Consider the following 23,342-nt stretch of genomic DNA (forward strand, 5'->3'; position numbering starts at 1 on the left):
TCAGCCTACGTAAACAACATGCATGAAAATTAATTAAATTACTTAAATACTTTGTTTAATTGATTTTAAATGTTTAACTGATACATAGTATATGATTGAAGGTCAAATTGCATGATTTAATGAAAATTAAAGATTTTATCCGAACATTCGATAATAGGCTGAGGAAAAGAGATTGGGAACGACCAAGATAAAAATATTTTTTTAAAATGTTTTCGAGGCTTGATAAAATGATTAAATATGATTAAAATTTTCTAAAAATGCTGGAGCCCAAATTATTTTACGAAACGAGCTCGATTTTATCCCGGAAGCCGGTTTTGGTCAAACGAAAGACTTTTAAAGGTGCAAAAATTATTTTTTTTGAAAACAAATTTTGTAAAATTTTATTTTTCAATTAAATAGGTCTTAATGAGCCTAATTTAACTAAGATTAGAAGGCCTAATTACTCTTAAACTAAGAGCCCAAAACACCAGCCCATTAACATAAGATTTTCGAAAATAATAAAGAAGAAACACTAGGGTCCTAAGGATCCTTCAGCCGTCCACTTGCACACACTACACCCACAAATTTTCAAAAACTAGGAGAGGAAAATTCAAGGATTCTCGTCGTCCGTTCGTCTCTTTTCGCAACCCACGTCAACGGTCGAATATTCGAGCGTTTTTAACGCAAATGCACGTTTATAACTTTCTTTTTGCACCATTCAAACTATATTATGTGTGTTCAATCATGTTTGCATGAATAATATGACACTCCTTTTATTTTCGTTTTTATGACTTGTACAAGTTAAAATTTGTATTTTCATGCTTTCGAACTCATGTTTATGATGCATAAAAGGGCTGCCATCATAGAGCTATGGGATGGGATGAATTTCAGTATGTTTAATGGTGGTTAAGGGCCACAGTTAAGGGCTGTACATGTCAGGCAAGATATTGAACGAAAATTTGGATCAAATGGGGCTACGATTTGCGTTTTTGTTCCTAGGCAAGGGAGACTGCTAGCTGCAATTTGGGATGTGTTCAAGGGTCCTAAGGGAGTCTAGTCATGGTCTCAGATGGGCTGTGCAAGGGTTGGAAAGAGAGGATAAATGTTGCACGTCGTTTTGGGTTGTTTAAGACATGTAGGGGCACGACTTAGGACTGGGGTTCTAGGCTCTTTAAGCTTGGTCCATCAGGGTCTCTAGGGTTCAGTCATGGTCCTAGGATGGTCAGCTAGGGGATGGTTGGGTCTGCCATGGGTTAGGGTCGAAGGGATTGAGGGTTTGTGCAAGCTAGGATTTTCGAAAATGAGTAGAATTTTCCAGCATGGTTCTAGGCTTGTTCAAGGGTTTTAATTGGCTTGATTTGGGATGCAAAATGGTTAGTAAGGTGTTAATAAGATATGGTTCAAGTTTAGTTAAGTTTGGAGTCGATACGGATTAAAACCAGGACGTATGGTTAAGTTTTAAAACGAATTGGGAAATTAGCTGAGGAGCTTTATTTTACGTCTAAGAAATGTTTATGAGTGTTTTTTAAGATTTCATGTTAAGTTTAAGGATGAAAAGTTTATATTTAAAATTTGAGAAGAAAATATTAAGTTTTGAATTTATTAGGGTTAAAAATACTTCATGATTTAGTCATTAAGTTATTAAATTAAATGCTCGGGTTTACATCTAAGAAAAATATTAGAAGTCAAATTTAATCTTATATGATACTATGGGATAGGCTCAAGTCAATAAAAGTAAGATAAAGTCAAAATCGAGAATTTTGGAGTCCATGGATAAAATGGTTATTTTGCGTCCCGGGTAGTACGAAGGCTTGGCAGTGTCCCGAAGAATCATAATACATGCTAAATGATATTTTAAATGTTTATGATGAAAATATGATATTTTACTATATATGCTAAAGCTGTACGATTTTTCCTGAAAAAATTTTATTTTACGAATTTTGAAGAACACGATATTTTATGAATAAAAAAGAAAAAATAATTTGAAGGATGTGAATTGACTGTGAGAAATATGATATGATATGATTGGGAATATCATTTATGGGAGAAGGCCCCAAAAGGAGTCCGACAATCGTATTTCAACTTACGACGAGGCCTAGTGTCCGTCCCCATGCGCAATGGTGAGTTAAGACTGATCAGTCGACCACATGATGACACGATTATAGCTAGTCACTTTCAAAGATCAAACTTCACCCAAAAATGATATGTGATGATTGAAAGATTTACGATTTAATGATTTATGATTTATTTATATTTATAAATTTACGCTAGCTATTTTAAATAAAATTATGATTTTCATGCATGTACATGTATATGTATTATTTGTTACGCATGGTTAGAACGTGTCGAGTCATTAGACTCACTAGATTTGGATGGTTGCAGGTGAGGATGAGATTGAGGGAGGCACCGACGCTTGAATAGATCGAATCCGGCAGTACACTCCCGATGGACATTGATTTTCTGCATTTACTTATTAGTATCTAAAGTTTTTAAGAAAAGATTTTGAGAATTTTCTATTTAGAGATTTAAGCTTTATTTTGAAGTTAATTTTGGATATTTTTGAACGTTGACGTACGATTATAGTGGATGACGTTTTATGGATTTTTATGCATTTATGATTTTGGAAATGTTGAGTTATTTTAGTATGAAGGTTTCAATTTTTTTTTAAAAAAAATTTAGTATGATTTTAAAGTTAAATAGTAGTGGACGTTTCAGTTATGCTAAATAATTATTAATCTATAAGTGCAAGTCATTTTATATATATATATATATATATATAAATTTTGTTATTCTTTAAATTTAATAATTAATATCTTTTTTTAAAAAATATAAGTGTTAAACCGAATCTGGACCCTAATCCGGACCATAATCGTCTTAGACAGTTACAGTTAAGGTTTGGGATTTTACCCGACCTTAACCTGTCAAATCTGACCCGGACCCCACCCTGTCTAGGTCTAATTGTAGCGCGACAATTTGCAACGTTATTTTTTTCATGATGTGGAACCGTGATTGCTATCTTTGGATGTATACTAGACAGTGTAATATTAATGTACATAGATTATGTCTCAGACTATGTATTATTCTAATTAGCCATAGATTATGCCTTATAATATGTAATTAGGATTATTACCCATTGATGAAATTAATCTGCTTTTTCCATACTATACCATTGAGAATTATGTGAGCCACTTATATTTTGAGGATCCAATGTTGGAATTATTTTGTGGGCTCACATAATTTAATTAATTGTACATGGACAAGTTATCTAATAAAGGGCTCAATAAAGTGATCTAATTAATTATGGGTTGCCAAAGTATTAAATAAATTGGTATGGTCCACCTTATGTGTAGAAACCCAGCCCAATTAGGTCTTCTATGATGGGTTGAAGACTGCTAAGGTTATATAAGGTTATGGTCCCCAAGGCACAGCGAATATAACACTGAATACATGCGGCACACGTATTCTAGATCTCTCTCCTTCTCCCATCAAAGGCAAGAATAAGGTGTTCGATTCTCTGTTGCCTTGGAAGATCCATAACTCTGACGCTGGATCAATCAATGGATTCTGGTACGTGTTTATTGTTATTCATATTTTCTGATAATTCGACATGAATTCCTGGCGTGTTGTGATATATGGATTTAATCACATGATTTAGAGATTTATTTTATTAAATCTCCAACAAGTGGTATCAGAGCCACGTTCATGTTGAATTATGAGAATTTTGTTTATTGATGGATTGAAACAGAAAAGTATGTTTTATTCTCAGATCTGAGACGATTTTCTTGTCTTTAATTTTTTTGGATTCAGATCTACTTTTTAAATTTTCTGAATTTGGATCTGAATAAATTCTTGTTCTTTGGATCTAGTATTTTCGAATTTTACACCCAAAATTCATATTTATTTTCAAAAAAAAATCGAAATCCGATTTTCGATTTTGGGTTTGGGTCGCCGGATTTTGTCAAATCGGCCGTTCTTCAGCAACTTTCCGTCGTCAAATATCTAGGCGTTTTGTTCACCTCGTATAGAAGCTCAATAAACCTCCATCAATTGGCCATAAAAGCTTCTGTACCGATCGAATTTGGTTGAGATTCTTCATGAAGCGCGAGTTAATGCGATTTTTTTTTGCCATATTCCGGCCGATTTTCGGCCTGATGTTGACCGGATTATATTCTTTGGTGGTCGCCGACTTATGGGCTATCTTTTTCCGGCGTTATGTCGGAGTTCGGGCGGCGGCCGCGGCGGCTAGCGGCTGATTCGCGATTAGGGTTAGGGTTTTTCGAATTTGGGGATTTTTTGGTGATTTAAGGTCTCGTTTGGTTTTTAATTTTGAACCAGATTTTGAAATCCAGAATTTTGACCATTTATTAAATTTTGACTTCCGCAATTCTGATTTGTGAAATTAAATTCAACCATTTCAAAATTTAATTGCATGAAATAAAATTAATATGAAATCATTCTTATTTTATCGTCTTTGTTTATTTCGATAAAATATTTGTGGATGAATAATTATAACGTGCAAATATTTTATTTCTTGCATATTTGATCTCTATGTTTTATTTGGCCCAATCAAAGTTAAATTAATATCTTGTATCTCAAATTTGGTTAAATTTAAATTTCATGTTAATAAAGTGATTTTTTGAGATATGTAGATATTGTTCAAGTTCAAAATAAATTGTGTTTCAATTTATGCGAAAAATAGTATTCCCAAAGGAAGACTATTTTTTGGCCAAATTTCAAACACAATAGATGATTTTAAAGTGCATCTAGATTTATGCGGAAATTAATCGGCCCAAAGGAAGATTATTTTCTGGCCAGATTTTAGATTCAATATATCTTTTTCAAGTGCATTTATATCTATGCGAAAAATAGCCGACCCAAAGGAAGACTATTTTTTGGCCAGATTGCAGACTTAAAAAAAATTGTGTTTATATCTATGCAGAAAATAATCGGCCTAAAGGAAGATTATTTTTTTGGCCAGATTATAAGCACATAATTATGTGATCTTAAACCGTGTGGGGACCCGGACGCTAATCATGCTCTTAATCATCATTTGGGACAATTTAATCAATTATAATAAACAAGGTCTAACTTTTTTTTTTAAAAGTACAGTATGAAATGCGGAACTTAATGGAATACATTCTAATATACAAGTCAGTATTAAAGTACAAGTCTTGTACTATATACAATCAATCAAACTAAGGTTTAAGGACTACAAATCAAGTGTTTAAACCCTATCTCTAATCAAAGTCCATAGTCTCCACTCTAATCACGATCTCTCTTCATCTCCTCGACCCTGAACCTGTCTCACCTGTTGTCATGCACACATACAAACACGACAACAGCCGGATAACTCCGGTGAGATATATATCCCAGTATAAATAATGTAAACATGCAGTCATATAAAAACATATATTTAAAAGCATGAATCACATATCAATAAAATGTATCCAATCTGAAAGACATTAATCGATATAAAACTGTAAATCAAACTCTAGACTCATCATTTTAGACTCGACTCATCTCTAATCTAGGGATCCCGATCTGAATAAGAACGCAACATTATCCCATCTACTTTACCCCAGCTAGATGGTGGTACGTTCTTAGTCCCAGACTTTGGCTGTCTATATTGAAGATCTGCAATAGGAGTCGGTCTTCTCCTCAGTCTATCAATATATATCCAAAAGTCCAGTGACTTGGTGGTTCTGCCATGGAGGTTATACCAAAGACTAGGCGGATCTGCCCAACTCTAACTTATGCTTTGCTATAAATCAATAGAGTAAGCATATCAATATCAAGCATTGCAAATATCAAATGCAATAATCATTCAGTATGTGATTTTGTGAAACTCAAGTCAAATCTAACTCGAGTTGTGCAATCCCGAATCAACATTTATTTATACCTTTCTTTCTATTGCAATTCTGATGTCGTTCCTGTCTAGGATTCAAAGTCTGTCAACCCTCAATCTGAAAATGACAATATCAATAGTTCCATATCAATATACTGCTCAAATCAATACCAATCTGATTAATCTGGATTTAATTCAAAATCAACGGCATAACCGCACAATCCCGATATCCCGGTCAATACAATCTCAACAGATATTAATTACAATCCATAACCAATATCAAACACAATCTGTAATTAATCAATAATCCAACTCTGTCTGATATCAATCGATACACTCTGAAAAATCATAACAATTTCATAATCAATCTGTTTCTCAATCTGACTTCGATTCTACGATGTCTAACATGTCAAGAACATCATATATGAATCATATCCGATTCTGGCAGTATCATAATTTCAAGATATATCAAAACATAACAAAACTTACGTCCAGTGGTAGCCTGCGTCGATAGGAACACAGTACTGAAGTCGGATTGAAAATCAAACGGACGGATCGAAATATAAAGGCTTAAGGATTTTTCACAACTTTCCTCGGCCCTTTTCTCTGAACTTCTTTCGTGCCAACTGAATGAAGGCTTGTTTATATATATATATATACACGTTGCATGCCTAAGGACAAATGGCTCATCATTTGTATAACACGTCTCGCGCATATGCGCGACCATCCTCGGCGCATATGCGCGAGACAATATGTCTCAGCGCGTCATTCTCACGGCAGCTCGCGCATATGCGCGCCCTCATTCGGCGCATATGCGCGAGGCCTTTTTCATTCTTCACAACTCTCGGGTACCCTCGCGCATGTGCGCCGATTTCTGTCGCGCATATGCGCGAGGTGTTCTGCTTATTTCGCGCATATGCGCCTGGTCTGGTCGCGCATATGCGCGAGGCTCATTCCTCGCACAAAATTCCAACTTCTTTCCGGCTTCCCCGGTTTGATCCGTTCTGTCTATAATCACATCAATTAATCAACGAATCATTTTAGATTAACAACACATCAAAGCTCAGGCATTACAAAGCGTGTCAAAACTATGCAGAAATTAATCGGCCCAAAGGAAGATTATTTTGTTGTCAGATTGTAGACACATTATATGATATTAAATTGTGTTAAATTTATGCGGAAAATGATCGGCCCAAAGGAAGGTCATTTTCTGGCCAAATTTTTGCACAATATGTGGCAAGAAATATGTGATAATTTCGGATTTATCCATGCATGCAATTGTCGGTCCAAAGAAAGGCATAATGTTGGCCGGATTTATTATCAATATTTAATAACCATGATGTTTGAGTGTACCACTTACAAATTGTTATTTTTGTCCAAAGACTAAATATCAATGTTGTGCTAGGTATTTTTTTATGGGCCCACCACCAGCATGTTTATATTTTATGATTTATTTAATTTAAATATATGCATGGACTATATTTTATTGTGAGTTTTTTTTGTTCTATTTTGTTATAGCATCTTCTATATCCGCCAATCTGAACAACATTCCAGTATTTAATGGCTCTAACTTCAAGAAATAAAAAGAGCATGTTATGTTAGTGCTCGGCTGCATGGATTTGAACTATGCGCTAAGGGAAGATCTTCCCGCACTTTTGACCAGTTCAGGAACTGTTGATAAAAAGGGTTCTTTGGAAAAGTGGGAGCGATCAAATCGCATGAGTCTGATGATTATGAAACATTCCATTACAGATACTATAAGGGGTGCAATTCCTGAAAAAAATGATGCCAAAAAGTTCCTTACTCAAATAGCAGATCGTTTTGCTGCAAACGAAAAGGTCGAGACAAGTACTATTCTGAATAAACTTGTCTCAATGTGGTACAAAGAGAAAGGGAACATAAGGGAGTACATAATGGAAATGTCAAATCTTGTGACTCGACTAAAAGCATTCAAGTTGGAATTGTTGGAAGACATAGTCGTGCATTTAGTCTTGATCTCTTTGCCTGCGCAATTTAATCAATTAAAAATAAGTTATAATACCCAGAAGGAAAAGTGGACTTTGAATGAGCTTATTGCGCAGTGCGTTCAGGAGGAGGAGAGATTGAAACGAGATATGATTGAAAGTGCTCACTTGGCATCTAACTATCAAGGTAATTACATCAATAAGAAAATGAAATGGAGCAATAAGGAAGGAAACTATGAAACTTCACATCATATAGAGCAACAGAAACAAGATAAAGTGATCACTTGTTTCTTTTGCAAAAGGACTGATGGGCATGTGAAGAAGGATTGTCCCAAATACGCCAATTGGCGTGCAAAGTAAGAGTTGCCTAAGGAGCCGGTTGCCAACTGAGGGTGAAAGATACATCTTATGGAAAATGAAAATAAACTGTTGGTGTTTTTTTAAGCTTTATTTAGGAACTGAGTGTTTTTATTTTCTGGTATTTGAATTTTAAAAACGAAATTTGATTTTAGTTTCATGTTTAGACAAATCAATTTTTTCCTTTATCTATGTGGTATTTTCAGTTTTTCGAAATTCAAATATGTTTGGCACGATTTCTTTGATTGATAAGCTTGATAAATTGAACATCAATATTTAAAATGACATTGACATTATGCATGCATGAAATTTTGAAATTAAATGCAAATTAATTTCGTATGTTGACTTTAGTGGGAGTGAGTAAATTGGAAAGTCAACATTGAGAATAATATATTGATGCTTATGTCCACATATGTGGTGGTATAAATTTTATCAGGTCGTAATCTCATTTGGATTTATAGAGAACATTGTTTAGATATTGTGAACATCATTAGAATGTAAGGCAGATATTTAAGAAACCCGACATTGGATTATTAATCGGGTTATGCGGCACATAAAGTGAATTAAGGATTTTCTGCTCACACATCGGAAATCTGACATTTGGAAATAATTGGATATTTGGAATCCGAATAAAGTTGCGGAATTTTATCACCGGTAATGATCATTGGTCTAAGAAACCATTGAGGATCAATTGTGATAATAAAGCCGCTATATTATACTTAAAGAACAACTGAAACTTGTCAAAGTCAAAATATATTGACATGAAGTTTCCAGTTGGAAGGAAATAATTCAGAGTGGTTATGTGTCAATTGAGCATGTTATTGCAAACTCTGTAATTACAGATGCGTTCGTCTTTGTCATGGGTTGGCCACCCAAGATGTTTATGGGCATGTGACACACATTGGTGTTGTCCATATAGTTGATATGCCTGTACAGTGGGAGTTTGTATTCGGTTTGAGCATTGACTCATTTGACATGATTTAAGTTTCTGTACAGACTAAGGTTTTTTCGAATTACTCTGAAATAAAGTGATGCCTTTCATAGCGGTTTAGCATTTGGTTGAAAGTCTGTTATTGGACTCTTTGAGTCATTAGGAGGACTAGTTGGAAATGCAAGTTTTATTCTGGGATCACATATATGTATTTTCATGTTACACATCCATACTTGATCTATGTTATTGATTATGCTAATCTTGTGATCATTGATGGGTCTAGTGATTTTAAATGTAGCGATGACTGCTTTGGTTCAATATTGGTGTAATTGATAGACCAGATTGTTCAGGAATATTTTGGTTTAGATAACAAGAGCTCAATCCAGTTTTTGGATGTACAATATCCGGATAACTTATGTGGCCCAAGTGGGAGATTGTTGGAATTATTTTGTGGGCTCACATAATTTAATTAATTGTACATGGACAAGTTACTAATAAAGGGCCCAATAAAGTGATCTAATTAATTATGGGTTTTCAAAGTATTAAATAAATTGGTATGGTCCACCTTATGTGTAGAAACCCATCCCAATTAGGTCTTCTATGATGGGTTGAGGACTGCTAAGGTTATATAAGGTTATCGTCCCCAAGCCACAACGAATATAACACAGAATACATGCGGCACACGTATTCTAGATCTCTCTCCTTCTCCCATCAAATGCAAGAATAAGGTTGTCAATTCTTTGTTGCCTTGGAAGATCCATAACTCTGACGCTGGATCAATCAATGGATTCTGGTACGTGTTTACTGTTATTCATATTTTCTGATAATTCGACATGAATTCTTGGCGTGTTGTGATATATGGATTTAATCACATGATTTAGATATTTATTTTATTTTATTAAATCTCCAACATTAAATCTCCAACATCCAACACTAGTTTTGACACACTAGCAATGAAGTTATTAGTGGAAAATATAAATATACTAATGTAATGAATTTGTTACTATAATAATTGATTTAAAGAGTATTTTTTCCAACATCAGAGAAATACATCACTTGGAAGTGTTGTTGTTTTCAATATTATTTGATGTAATCCTATAAATTCTAAATTCTCAAAAAAATAAATTTTGAAGCATGTATTTAAAAATCCATGTACAAAATGACCAAATGTAACACAAAATAACTATTTATCTAGAAAGTTATAGTCTCCTTGAGAATGTTTAGGCTTATCTTTTACCATGTTGAATGTTCTAAAATCTAGATTAATATTATAATGTAGAATATTGTATATATCATCTAGAATATTTTAGTAGCTTAATCTCTACCATTGTGTTAAATTGATCATAACCATTTATTCTTTGGTTAAATAGTATAAATAAGCTCAGAACTTGAATTTTAACTTATTCAAAGTTTGGCCTATTTTAAATCGCAATATATTTTTATTTTCTCTTTTCTAGATTGGGCAGAAGCTTTTATAATTTTTACACAAACTACAATGTTGTGTAAACCTTGAAAGAAACATTTTGATGTTTAATATTTTTTTATTTATTGTAAGAACATCTATTACATGAGTTACATATACAGAAGCTCAATCAAGATTGATAACTATAATGGACGTTACACAAAATGCATATAAAAATAATGATGTGATTCGTCTTTGTCAGAATAATACTATGATGAGCTTGTCTTATCGATCTTTTGTACAAGATAGCAGAATGCGTCGTGTGCCGCTCTGTTACAAGCAATGCTCTTCTTGTCTGTATATTTTCCTTTTCCGACGAATTCATTGTCCACAAAAAATTCGAATTCTCCAGTTTTCTTCCAGTAGTCCCTAATCTCGACTTTAAATCCATTTTTCTGGCATAGTTCGTACAATCTTGTAACTGGATGCATCTTTAGAGACGAAGGTGTGACTATTGGAGCCAATAAAGTCTTCATTATCTGTAATCATCATCAACATAAAAGTAAATCGATATTATTGTATAGTAATTTGATCGAGTAAAAAATAATTCATTTATGTCAAATGTGTATGTCAATTTTAAAATATACATTATATTAGAAATAAATACTCCTATTTAGTATTCATGATCATGTATCAATACAAAATATATTTTCATGTTTGAAAAATTCTATTCAATCACAATATATTAAATAGAAATAAAATTTCGAGAAATATACCTCCCATGTTTTGTCTATTGAGGAGTTGGAGTCGATATATATAGCACCAATCAAGGATTCAACAATATCTCCGAGAACCTTTGGGGCATCAATGAGTCCAAATGAATGCAAAGGATACTCATTCATATCGTTACTAATGTGAGACCCCTGACGATAATCATCTTCTTGATCGTCATTGGGATAAATGGATCAATTAATTAATCTGGGTCTAATTTAAATTTTTTTTTTAAAATTGCGGAACGTACTGTAATTCAATCTAATATACATATCAGTATAAAAGTACAAGTCTTGTACAACAAACATCAAACTCAAACAAAGGTTCAACAACTAAATGTCAAGTGCTGAATCCTATCTACAGCAACGTCAAAGTCCGTAGTCTCCACTCTAATCACGATCTCTCATCATCTCCTCGACCTTGATCATGTCCCACCTGTTGCCATGCACACATACAAACACGACAACAGCCGGATAACTCCGGTGAGAATAAAATCCCAGTATAAGCAATGTATACATGCGATGCATAAAATCATATACAAAAGCATAAACCATGTATTAAGAACATGAATCATAATTTATGACACATTAGTGAATATAGATAAAACTCTCTAACTCGTCATCTCCGACTCGACTCATCTCAAATCTAGGGATCCCGGTTCCTGGACATTAACACATATATCGAATCTCAGCAATAGGAGTCGATCCGCCCCTAAGCAATATCGATATAAGTTAATAATCCAGTGTCTTGGCATATCCGCCACAGACTTGGCATATCCGCCAAAGCTATCCTATGACAATGTGCAATGAGCCAATGACCACTCTATCACTGTCTGGCCCTTCTGTCAATGACTCTCGCTCAATAGCTATCGGCTATTCTCTACTTTCTATAAATCAATAGATTAATATATCAATGTCAGACAATTGCAATAAAATAAAGTATGTGGTTTTAGGGAAACTAGAGTTCAATCTGACTCAAGTTAATTTCCCGGTTATCATCGACTTATACCTTTCGTTCGTAGTCTCGGTCTGAAGAATTGAAAATTCTGAATTCAAGACTGTCTCTGTCAATCTGAAATGACATATCGAGAATAGTGATATCAACATTCCATTCCCAATTTCATACTAAATCCGATCAATCTGAATTCAAAATTAACAGCATAACGGCACAATCCCGATATCCCCGTCAATACAATATCAACAGATATCAATTACAAATCATAACCAATATCCGATACAATCCAGAATCAGTCAATAATCCAAATCTGTTCAATTTCCAATTAATATAATCAGAAAATCATAACAATTCCATAATCAATATGTTCTTCGATCTGACTTCGATTCTACGATGTCTAACATATCCAGAACACTATATAATGATCAAATAATAATTTCTCCAATATCATAATTTCAAATGATAAGAGAACTCAATAAAACTTACGTCCTGTTGTAGATGTCGACGAGAGGAGTACGGTACTGTGTTCGGATTCAGAATCAGATAACCGGATACAATATAATGAATTTTTCTAGAATTTAAGGAACTTGAGGAATTCTCTGAAATGGAAGCTTCATAACATATATTGCATTGTGAGGACAAATGTCCCACTCAATTCCATAATTGCACTTTAGCCCCTAAACTTTTCACTATTTGCAATTCGGCCCTCGAAACTCTTTTTAATTTAATTTCAATCCTAAGGAATCATAAAAACCATGGAATATGACTCAACATTCCAAAATTCATAAATTAAATAATCTCGGATTAAAATGATAAAATCTCAGGCCTTACAATTCTCCCCCTCTGAGACATGATTTCGTCCTCGAAATCGCAGGCAATCAAATCACATAAGATAAGAAGATATAACAGAAGCTAAAATAAAAGACTCACATCAGTGAAATAACTTTGGAAATTCTTGTCTCATATCTGATTCAGTCTCCCAAGTAGCTTCCTCAATGCCATGACGACTCCACTGAACTTTCACAAGCGGAATAGTCTTCGTTCTGAGCTGTTTTTCTTTACGATCATAATTTGAATCGGTTTCTCGATATAACTCAGACTTTCATCAAGCTCAGCCTCATCTGGCCGGATAATGTGAGAATCATCAGGGAGATACTTCCGCAGCATAGACACATGAAAGACATCATGTATTCCAGATAAAGAAGTCGGTAATGCAAGTCGATAGGCACGATCTCCTATCTTCTCGAGAATCTCGTACGACCCAATATATCGTGGGGACAGCTTCCCTTTCTTGCCAAATCTGACAACTCCTCTGAAAGGTGAAATCTTTAAAAATACTCGGTCTCCTGCCTCAAATACCAACGGTCTACTTCGAACATTGGCATATTTGGCTTGTCTGTCTTGAGCTGTCTTCATTCTCTTCTGAATCAGCTTCACTTTTTCTGCCATATCTCTAATCATATCTGGTCCAAACTCAGGTACCTCAGAGATATCATCCCAATACAGAGGGGATCTGCACTTCTTACCGTATAATGCTTCAAACGGAGCCATCTCAATACTCGTCTGATAGCTGTTATTGTACGAAAACTCACAAAGTGGCAATGCATCTTGCCAACTAGTGCTAAAATCAAGCACTACAGCTCTCAGCATATCTTCCAATGTCTGGATAGTCCGCTCTGACTGTCCGTCGGTCTGTGGATGATATGCGGTACTCAGATGTAACTTCGTACCTAGAGCCTGCTGCAAACTCTGCCAAAAGTCCGAAGTAAACCGAGGATCACGGTCTGATACAATCGACTTCAGCACTCCGTGCAATCTGACCACTTCTCTGACTTGGAAGTGTTGTTGTTTTCAATATTATTTGATGTGATCATATAAATTCTAAGTTCTAAAAAAATTTTGAAACATGTATTTAAAATTCCATGCACAAAATGACCAAATATAACACAAAATAACTATTTATCTAGAAAGTTATAGTCTCCTTGAGAATGTTCAGGTTTATCTTTTACCATGTTGAATGTTCTAGAATCTAGATTAATATTATAGTGTAGAATATTGTATATATCATCTAGAATATTTGAGTAACTTAATCTATACCATTGTGTTAAATTGATCATAACCATTTATTCTTTGGTTTAATAGTATAAATAAGCTTAGAACTTGAATTCTAACTTATTCAAAGTTTGGCCATATATTTTGATTTTCTCTTTTCTAGATTGGGCAGAAGTTTTTATAATATATATGTGTGTGTGTGTATATATACACACACACACACATATATATTATACACTACAATCTTGTGTAAACCTTGAAAGAAACAATTTAATGTTTAATATTTTTTATTTATTGTAAGCACATCTATTACATGAGTGATATATACAAAAGCTCAATCAAGATTGATAACTATAATGGACATTACACAAAATGCGTATAAAAATAATGACGTGATTCATCTCTGTCAGAATAAGTTTAACTATGATGAGCTTGTCTTATTGATCTTTCGTATAAGATTGCAGAATGCGTCGTGTGCCGCTCTGTTACAAGCAATGCTCTTCTTGTCTGTGTATTTTCCTCTTCCAACGAATTCATCGTCCACAAAAAATTCGAATTCTCCAGTTTTATTCCAGTAGTCTCTAATCTCGACTTTAAATCCATTTTTCTGGCATAATTCGTACAATCGTGTAACTGGATGCATCTTTAGAGACGAAGGTGTGACTATTGGAGCCAATAAAGCCTTCAGTATCTGGAATCATCATCAACATAAAAGTAAATCGATATTATTATATAGTAATTTGATCGAGTAAAAAATAATTCATTTATGTCAAATGTGTATGTCAATTTTAATATACACTATATTAGAAATAAATACTCCTATGTAGTATTCATGGTCATGTATCAATACAACATATGTTTTCAGGTTTGAAAAATTCTATTCAATCACAATATATTAAATAGAAATAAAATTTCGAGAAATATACCTCCCATGTTTTGTCTATTGAGGAGTTGGAGTCGATATATATAGCACCAATCAAGGATTCAACAATATCTCCGAGAACCTTTGGGGCATCAATGAGTCCAAATGAATGCAAAGGATACTCCTTCATATCATTACTAAATTCTTCAATCTAAATTAATTTCATACGAAAAACTTTTAGCATTCAAGAAAAAAATACATAAATTTAGATCAAAATATCATAAAATGAATGTTAAATAAAATCAAGTTAATATTATAAGAAAACTCTAGAGTAATTTTACTTAATAACTTTGTCCTCGTTTTCATGTTTTATATTTATTGATTTTGAGACGATCACACAAGTCAATTTTGTAAGACATATATCTTAGATATAGATAATTTATTTGATATATTTTCATATTTAAACATTTTAAAATTTAAAACATTATATATATATATATATATATATCAATTCCCTTGAATATTTCAAACTATATATTAGGGTTTTATTTGAAAAAGTAAAAGAGAACGTGGAGACCAAGAAACCAATAGGCTTGCTATTTTGGAAAGTCAATTTTTCGAGGAGGAGTGCACAAATCTACCAATATACATTACAAATTTGACTACTTCTACCGACTATAAATTTAATAATATCATATATGATATGACGAATTATGACTGAAAAATAGAAAAAAATTTACAAATTTATTGTATTAAAACTTAACTTTGACAAATCAGATGAGTAAAACTCGAAACATAACAACTAAAATGACTAAATAACTATTTTCTCGTTTGTTTTCTTTAAATAAATTAGATCGGCTATGAATATTTCAATAGCATCAAAAGCCAGTCTCTTGTGAGACGGTCTCACCAATCTTTATTTGTGAGACGTGTCAATCCTATCGATATTCACAATAAAAAGTAATACTATTAGCATAAAAAAAATAATATTTTTTTCATGGATGACCCAAAATAAGATATCTGTGTCACAAAATACGACCCGTGAGACCGCCTCACATGAGTTTTTGACTCCCATCAAACTTAAGATAAGGCCAAGCAAGCTTCCGATTGCTTATATAATCACAACGAAATCATAGGTAATCGGTTTTCGTTCCTATCTGAACCAAAAAAGGGTCTCAATATCGATTTTTAGATAATGTTCAGATTTTATTTGCAGTTTGAATAATAAAATTATAGAATGATATAATAAAAATAAAAATATTAAATAATTATTATAATAATAATTAACTAAAAAAACTCGAATACCTTTGCTGCAAGTAGAGGCTTGTTATGCCGCAGAAACTTGTGCAAGTTATACTTGACCGCAACCCGTGCAAGCTTCTCGTTATCGACGTTTGCGGCTCGAAGCTTCGTTAACTGACCGGGATTCAAGTCCTGGTGCATAAAATATAGTTCTCTAGTGATCATAATGCCTAGAACCGAATCGCCGATGAATTCGAGCCTCTCGTACGAGGAACAATCCTCTTTATATGAATGATGTGTGAATGCTTGTAACAACAAGATCTTGTCCTTGAATTCATATCCCCCGAGGATCTTTCTCATCTCTTTGACCAAATCTTCTTCTTCCTCTTCCGGGTTTTTGTTCTTTTCCAAGACGAGTTCTTGGAAAGGGACAGATACTTCAACTTTCTCTTCTACCATTGTCGTCTGAAAACAGAAGAAAATGGATATATAGATGGAAAGATTTTATTTTATTTTTCTTGAAAAATTCAAGTTTTTTTGGGGAGTGAAGAAGATGGATTTATGAAAGATTGGAGGGGGTTGGTGATTATAATGTTTACGTAATTTTCTCCAACTCGAAATTATACGATAGCTCGGAAAAAAAAAAAAAAATTAACTCCCCAAAGTCGATATACATACATACATATATATATATATAGGCGTATGTGTATTTTTTTTTTCCAAAAGGAATTCTTCCAACATTTGACTTTTGTAAACATTTGTGTGTTATAATTAATTTAATTTAAGGTGAATATGAAAATACAATCTGTCGAATGTCATGCCTGAAAATTCATAAACAAATAATTTTTATCAGGAAGGCACAACTTCTCCCTTTCCAATTTCTTTTTCATATTGGGTTAGCTACCATGCTTCTTTTTTTTTTTTTTTTTTTTTTTTATTGAATGTGATATTTCTTGTATTTTTGTGTGTCGCGGTTCGTGTTTTTAATTTTAGTTGATTCGGTTTTTGGTCTCCGGGATTAGTGGCTGAGCCAGGAATCTGGCTTTACCCGGGCTAGAATTTTAAACTCTAACATCCTTTAATATTTTAAATTGATCTACCCAGGCTAATATCAAATTTATTCAAAATTATACAAAAATTTACATATAAATTTTTTTAAAAAAAATTGGACCACCCGAGTTAAAGCCCGGGTACAAGAGGCTGTACCTCCACCCCTGTCCAGGATTCTAGAACTTTCTAATTCTCTTGTTCGGCTCTTGGACTGATTTTTATTCATTTTCATCATAATTATTTCTTCCATATATTAATATTTAAATTATAATTTTAATTTGTGACAAAAATCGATTATTTATGTGTTGGGTATCGAAATAGAGTTTAGAGATGGGGTGAATAAACTCTTTCCTTTGACGGTCGTTTTTGCGAAGGGTGCTAGAATCCTGTTAGAGATTATAACTATTCTTGTTTGAAAGTAAATCCAGCAGACCACAATAAATAGTGCAGAAACGATCCAATGGAGTACGGTGAAATACAATAAACAGTAGGCAGTAGAAAATAGTTGTTTATGGAAGTTCGAAGATAAAATCTTCTACGTCTCCCCTTCTTCTGTTTCCAGAAGGTATCATTAAAAGACTTTGGTTTTTACAGTACAACGCTTGTACACACCCACTTCAGCAGGACTTATCCTTTGCCTACTGAAACTCTTAGTTTCTCAACACGATAATACGAATACAGCAAAGTTCTAGAAAAGACTCTTTTCCAGATTACAAACTCTTCTCAAAGATATAATAAATTGAATATGATTGTAGAGAGAGTAAGAAACAGTCAGCGCAATATGATCTCAAAAGATCAGATAACTAAAGTGAAGCGTGTGCTGCTTTTCTATATATTGAGCTTGAAGATGATATGTAAATCCGAGTGCTCAAATCGACGTTCGTATATCAAAGAATGTAAACGTTGTTTCGATATCGGTAACCTATAAACGTCGTTGATCTTGTGTATTTATAGAAGTCTTGAATCCAACGTCTATAAACAAAACGCCTTCTTTGACTTCTGATAAAATCAGCTTTATTACCTAAAAAAGTTCCTGCAAAAAGCTTCAGAACAATCAGTCTTGTTTCATACCACATTTGGTAAAACGTATTAAATGACTTTGTTCAGCATTAATGATGCATTTAATACTTTGGACTTGGTAAAGTAACGGTTAAATTTAATATAAGATCATTAGGTTATGATTCAGTAGAAGTCAAGTTCTGCTTCTATTTTTCTAAACTGATAAGTACTCGAAGAGTACTGTTTTGTTAAGACGATACGAGAACTTCTACTTTTATACTATCTTCTAGTTTTACTAACGCAATCTACTGGTTTTGACTATCATCACCACAATTAAATTAAGTCTATCAATTTCTCCCTTTGCGGTGATGCCAAAACTTAAAAGTTAGTATGAAAAAGAGAGCATATGGATCAAAGACAGATTGTAATAATAACCAAATATTTGAAAAGTCAATAATCAGTAAAGCATAGTTTAAGAGATTATTAATCAGAAGATTAATCATCAGTCCAGATATCTTTGAATGGTGCATCATCATCATCATCCTGAGGATCTTGGCTTCTGAAGGATGATTCTTCTTGATGATTTCCTCCTGATCTACCTTCCTCTGTCCTTTCATTTGTCCTCCGTTCTTCCCGTTCTACTGCTTCCCCCTTTTTGGCATCAAAGCGAGTAAGCAGTTCATCCATGCGTCCAGATAGACTGATAATGCTATCATTCATCATCTCCAAGAATGAGACTTGATTCAAAACACGATCATTTAGGACCTGAAGAGATTGAGATTGGGACTCAATCTTGGCATGGATTCCAGCTTCAAATCAGTAGCCTCCACTTTAGTGGAAATGGAGCGTAGAGACGACTCATGATCAGCGACAGTGCGAATAACATCTGATGGACTGAGCATGATGTTAGCATGACTGGACAAGAAGTTTTTCCTGAACAGGCTTGAGTCAACTTCAAATTTTGTCAAAGATTCAGCTGTGTTAAAAACTTGTTTTGAAATGCGATCACGGAAAAATTTGGTGGCACTGACTTCACCAGCATGATCGTAAGACAAACGTTTGATGATCTCTGAAACTTTTTCAATATTTCGTCTCAAAGTATCAATCTCAGACTGAAGATCGAAGCGCTTTTCTTCCCGGGATGGAGATCTTGCGAGTAAGCATTCCGAGATATCGGCAATATGAGCAATATGAGAAATGCGAGAAGCTAGTCTTCCTTCAAATTTATTGTTAAAAACGAATAATTGTTGTGTTTATATTCGGGTTTATTCTAATTTGAGTTTAGCTAGTCTTAAGAGTGTGAATTCGTATTCGATTCATGTGGTTCGAATTTAACTGTTGAGCTCTAAAAAAAGGGGGTTAGTGTAATATTAATGTACATAAATTATGTCTTAGACTATGTATTCTTAGCCATAGATCATGCCTTATAATATGTAATTAGGATTATTACCCATTGATTCTGGTTGATGCATATATGTGTGTGTGTGTGTATACATCAAAACTGATTGATTCAAACCTGAAAATATATGATTTAAAGAGTATTTATTCCTAACCTCAGAGAAATATATCACTTGGAAGTGTTGTTGTTTTCAATATTATTTGATGTGATCATATAAATTCTAAGTTCTAAAAAAATTTGAAACATGTATTTAAAAATCCATGTACAAAATGACCAAATATAACACAAAATAACAATTTATCTAGAAAGTTATAGTCTCCTTGAGAATGTTAAGGTTTATCTTTTACCATGTTGAATATTCTAGAATCTAGATTAATATTATAGTGTAGAATATTGTATATATCATCTAGTTTATTTTAGTAACTTAATTTATACCATTGTGTTAAATTGATCATAACCATTTATTCTTTGGTTAAATAGTATAAATAAGCTTAGAACTTGAATTCTAGCTTATTCAAAGTTTGTCCATATATTTTGATTTTCTCTTTTCTAGATTGGGCAGAAGTTTTTATAATATATATGTGTATACACACACACACACACACACACACACATTTTAATGTTTAATATTTTTTATTTATTGTAAGCATATCTATTACATGAGTGATATATACAAAAGCTCAATCAAGATTGATAACTATAATGGACATTACACAAAATGCGTACAAAAATAATGACGTGATTCGTCTTTGTCAGAATAATTTTAACTATGATGAGCTTGTCTTATCGATCTTTCGTATAAGATTGCAGAATGCGTCGTGTGCTGCTCTGTTACAAGAAATTCTCTTCTTGTCTGTGTATTTTCCTCGTCCGACGAATTCATCGTCCACAAAAAATTTGAATTCTCCAGTTTTGTTCCAGTAGTCCCTAATCTCGACTTTAAATCCATTTTTCTAGCATATTTTGTACAATCTTGTAACTGGATGCATCTTTAGAGACGAAGGTGTGACTATTGGAGCCAATAAAGTCTTCATTATCTGTAATCATCATCAACATAAAAGTAAATCGATATTATTATATAGTAATTTGATCGAGTAAAAAATAATTCATTTATGTCAACTGTGTATGTCAATTTTATGTTGGATCTGTGTTTTCTAGACGCCCAAACGCAGCGGAAGTTTTAAAAATTTTAGATCTTGACATTCAAGATAAGTTTTGCTTTGGGCGCTCGTATGGTTTTAAGAATAAACATTCATAGAGCGTTAAAATTTTATATCTTTTGCGAATTAAATCACTTGGCACCAACTACTCCGGTATTAGCGGACGTAGCTCTTGTTGTAAATCCCTACGAACGTTCTTTCGATCTTCTTCTTCAATCTTCGAATCAGGTCCACGACCAGATTATTTGTTCTTCTTCTAACTTGCACTAGAAAGTGTAGAAGATATTTTCGTAGAGATTTAACAAAACAAAATTGCTCAAAGCCTTTTGAGAGCAAAGGATGGCCGATGTAAATTAGAGACTTTCTCCAATCTACTGAAAGCTACGGTCACCTCTTCATTAACTAACCAAAGTAATATATTTTATTATGGTAACAAATAATTGCTTTCCTTAATTAATCATATAATTAAGTTAATGATTTCAACATATATCTTTGATTCTCGAAAGTTGCACACCACACTAATGCATATTACGAATATATGCATATATATATATTACTTAGCTTTGTGTGCAAGTTTTTAAAAACTATGGTATCATGAATATTTCCATATTACATAAATCAATACCATATTTTATAAAAACTTAATGGGTTATATTTTAACTCAATTAAAATATAATTAAATTATTAAAGCTTATTTTAACTTTAATAAATTAGCATGATGGGCTTATACTCCTACAAACCCATGATTCACGCTCCCATTATATTAACATCATCATAATCCCGATCGATGATCCAACATCATCGATGTGACAATTTCAACTTATTGTTATTATGATGCACACTTTAATTTCGAGATCACCAATGTCTAAATAAGGCACGTGTACTCCTTTTGACTGTTTTAGCAGTCATGCTCTCAAAATTTCTATAAGCTTTATAAACTTTATTTATAAGCTTATCGATTGATCATATCAAATTTATTTCTTATAAATTCAACTCATTGAATTTATTATCTCAATGTTTTCTATAAATTCAACTCCTTGAATTTATTATCTCAACGGGAACAAAATAATCCAGTGCTTGTGTGACCCTCAATGGTTCAGGGATATAGCTAGCCGTGGGTTCACAACTCTTTGTGATTCAGAATAACATTTATTCTTATTCGGGCTTACCCTAATTAGCCCCATTCTTTTCATCAACACCTTGATTAAGAATGTCAGAACTCATTTCTGATTGCACCCATCGGATCATGGTAAGAGCGTCTAGTAGCATCGCTCCATGATCCCCTAGGTATCACTGATAGTGCCTGCAAGAACCAGTCGATTATGATTAACGTACAGTACGATCCCTTCATCTCATATATCCTGATCGAATCCGCAACCATTGGTTCATCGAGGTTTGCATAATAATTCGATAACTATGTGATACATATAAATAGTGGCATCGCATGTACCATTGGAGAACTCCTTCTCCAATGTACATCTCATACTCTGGCCAGAGATTCCATGCACTATTATTTCATCAGATCACATAGGATATCCACACCCGTAGGTGAGAGGTGAATCCCCGACTACAATGCACTGGCTCCTACATGTGTCGCAACTGTACCCAACCTCGCCACCTGATGACTCTCCTGGAGTCGGTAAATGAGTCAAAGCACAGCCCTAGCATATAGAGCCTCAGTGTTGTCCCTGGTCGTAAGGACTAATGGTGTACAATCATAACCACGGACTTATCCTCTCGATGAATGATAACCACTTGGAAAGTCGGAGGGAGGGTTATTCGGTATAATCATCATATGACTACCCATCTGCATGTTTGAACATCTCTATGCCCTTACCAAGAAACGCAGTACACAACATCACAGATGCTAGTCTCGAGCTCAAGCGATATTTATCCATGTTTTAGGCGGCTGAATCGACTAGGAACGAATTTAGATTATACAGTGTTTACAAATGAGTTTCAACATCGAATTACGATTCATTTGTATTAAAGTATAATCAAGGACTTTATCTATGCTGATTGCATGGGTATACAGATAAAGTAAAACAAGACCATAAAATGTTAAATTAAATTAAAATAAAGATTATTTATTTTACTTGAGTCAATAAATTCCCAAGCCAACCGTTGGCTTGCAGGGCATCTACTCTAACAATCTCTCACTTGCCCTAGAGCCAACTACCCTTAATCACATTGCTTCGCGATGCTTTTCAAACAATGGTCCTGGCAAGGACTTTGTAAGTGGATCAACAACATTATCTGCAGAGGGGACTCTTTCAACTGATATCTCTCCTCTTCCCACCATCTCCCGTATGATGTAGAACTTCCTCAGTACATGTTTGGATCGCTGATGAGACCTTGGTTCCTTTGCTTGCGCA

The 23,342-nt window shown here is 33.7% G+C and overlaps 2 protein-coding genes across 2 annotated transcripts; both read right to left on the reverse strand.

Annotated features, from left to right (window-relative positions):
- Nucleotides 1-10,747: 10,747 nt before the first annotated feature.
- Nucleotides 10,748-11,380, reverse strand: LOC142520158 (ribonuclease 3-like protein 3). The gene is made up of 2 exons (XM_075623157.1): nucleotides 11,255-11,380; nucleotides 10,748-11,017 (listed from the first exon to the last, which is right to left on the reverse strand). The coding sequence occupies exons 1-2, from the start codon at nucleotides 11,378-11,380 to the stop codon at nucleotides 10,748-10,750; spliced, it is 396 nt and encodes a 131-aa protein (XP_075479272.1).
- Nucleotides 11,381-14,524: 3,144 nt separating this feature from the next.
- LOC142520911 (ribonuclease 3-like protein 3) lies at nucleotides 14,525-16,998 on the reverse strand. Its single transcript, XM_075624067.1, has 3 exons — nucleotides 16,423-16,998; nucleotides 15,182-15,328; nucleotides 14,525-14,946 (listed from the first exon to the last, which is right to left on the reverse strand). The coding sequence occupies exons 1-3, from the start codon at nucleotides 16,816-16,818 to the stop codon at nucleotides 14,677-14,679; spliced, it is 813 nt and encodes a 270-aa protein (XP_075480182.1). The 5' UTR covers nucleotides 16,819-16,998; the 3' UTR covers nucleotides 14,525-14,676.
- Nucleotides 16,999-23,342: the final 6,344 nt, after the last annotated feature.

Source organism: Primulina tabacum, chromosome 12 (assembly GCF_025594145.1).
Source record: "Primulina tabacum isolate GXHZ01 chromosome 12, ASM2559414v2, whole genome shotgun sequence".
Lineage (NCBI taxonomy): Eukaryota > Viridiplantae > Streptophyta > Magnoliopsida > Lamiales > Gesneriaceae > Primulina > Primulina tabacum.